The sequence below is a fragment of the Aspergillus homomorphus genome (assembly GCF_003184865.1).
Source record: "Aspergillus homomorphus CBS 101889 unplaced genomic scaffold BO97scaffold_139, whole genome shotgun sequence".
In the NCBI taxonomy this organism is placed as follows: Eukaryota; Fungi; Ascomycota; class Eurotiomycetes; order Eurotiales; family Aspergillaceae; genus Aspergillus; species Aspergillus homomorphus.
Window position 1 is genome coordinate 1 of NW_020292025.1, and position 2062 is coordinate 2062.

At 46.7% G+C, this 2062-nt stretch overlaps 1 protein-coding gene across 1 annotated transcript; it reads left to right on the forward strand.

The window, feature by feature from the left end:
• Positions 1 to 237: 237 nt before the first annotated feature.
• BO97DRAFT_430186 (uncharacterized protein) lies at positions 238 to 497 on the forward strand (the record flags this gene model as incomplete). Its single annotated transcript, XM_025697427.1, has 2 exons — positions 238 to 389; positions 449 to 497. 2 exons carry the CDS (start codon positions 238 to 240, stop codon positions 495 to 497), a joined length of 201 nt encoding a protein of 66 aa, XP_025545622.1.
• Positions 498 to 2062: the final 1565 nt, after the last annotated feature.

A 2062-nucleotide genomic window follows, 5' to 3' on the forward strand; every position in this document is an offset into this window, starting at 1 on the left:
GATGACCAGTACGCTGACATAATATAATTAGCTCCTCAAGTCGGGGACGCTCATCAGGAAGATGACTCATCCTTGCCCCATAACGTAATCCACAAGAGGGCTGGCCACACAAGCGGGCTGGCCACCTTGCCAAGCATTCCGGTCTATATAGGTTTTTGACCTCAAAAATCAACGTATTTACGCCGTTAAAATCGCGTTTTCTTGGTGTTGATTCCTCGAAGGGCACCTCGTACGTATATGGCCGATTTGATTCCATTCCGAACACCGGGGTGGCGCGCGGCGGCGAGGCTGTTCCTCACCGGTCACCTCCAAGGGCCTCTCAGTCTCGGGTGCCTCACCAGCTTCACGAGCCTGCTGGAAAGCCTCAACTGCCTCACCAACGTCAAGCCGTTGAGACCTGTTATTTAGCGACGACTTCGTTTATTCTTCTTCTCTTGGCGTTCCTTAGTGGCCCGGAGTTGGTGGTTTTCGAACTCAAGCAGAGCAGCTTGGCTTAAGGCTATTTCGGCACCCTTCATAATATATGATATAGCTGTTTTCATGGGAGATGAAGGGCTCCGTGTTCATTCATGAAGTAATTTCTTGACCGTAGTTTCATACTTTCTCAATTGCTTCATGTTTCTGAGAGTTCTTGGCTGTGTTGAAGCTGTACTCGGCCGGCTGATTAGGGTAGCCTCGCGGAGGCAGTGAACCAGTTTCCCAAGCACCTGCTCAGGCTCAAACGGTGCCAGCCCAGCTACTCGAAAGGCATTTTTAAATCGTTAAACTCTTAAAGGCCTCAGTGCGGGCATCTGGATACGTATCAAGAAAATCAATCTTATCAATATGGTGAGTACCCGTCCGAATCAACTTCTCAACCAAACCGCCATACGCCTTTTTAAGAGGCGAGAAACACGCGATATCAAGAGGCTGGCAGAGATGCGAAGAGTGTAGAGGCATGCAGATAGGAACAACACCATTTTAACTACAGATTTCGTTAAATTCTGGTGTCAAGTAGGAGTCATGCCCGTCGAGAATCAAGAGGCTATATCGACCGACTCTTCGAGACTTTGTTAAAGGAATAAAGTGCTCACAAAGCCAGTGTAAACCGATTTCGTTACTGGTCCACCCGTTTAGTGAGAGGTTGATTCTCCATGTACGAGGCACCTTACCTTCATACCAGGCCTCTATATAGACCTTTCCCTTAAGAATTAAGTAAGGAGGCAGGGCCCAGCCTGAGGCATTAATACACTCAATTAATGTTACCCACTCGCGATTTCCAGGCTAGATAAGAAACGGTTTACCCTCGCAATCAGACCTCGTGATTACACACGCGGTAGCTACTAAGCCCATGACAAAGCCAATTTCATCAAAATTGAAGATATCATCATCTGAAACACCGTATTCCGATATAACTTCATAAACTCAGTTAAACCACTTTCCGATAACGGCCGAATCCTCGCAGCGGGCACGTTGGTAATTATATCGACGAGAGAATCAAGTTTTCAAGGAATCGTGCCTTTTGATGAAGTTGTATACCCAGTTCTCACCCACAGTTGTATAGGCAGCCGAGTCACGCTTTTAGATCAAGATATTGGCCATTGTACGGACCTGGGAGAGTCTAGGAGGAAGACCTCGCTTATCCAAGGAAAGAATCCATTTTTCCAAGGCTTCTTCCTCTGCGAGAGTCAATTTACATGATTTGACGCGTATATCACCAATTGCTTTAATTCCTCGAAGACGCGTCTGCAGAGTTGATCTCGGAATATTATAAACTGCCGCAGCTTGACGTATGGATGGAATTTTTCCATTTTTAAAAGCCTCAATTGCCAAGGCAATCCTGCCCTCTTGTTCCACCAAGTTTTTCGTTGATATAGTCATTTTTGGTGGTTTGGTGGGTGGTTGATTGACTTCAGTTTTCGTGGGGTGGAAGGAACGCGAAGTGGTGGCCAGCCCGCTTGTGTGGCCAGCCCGCTTGTGGATTACGTTAAGTTAACTAACTAATAATATCTTTAGGTAGTTAGCTATCGGGCTGCGGTACCATAATCATTCGACAGACACAATCTCTCTAGTCAAAGTGAGC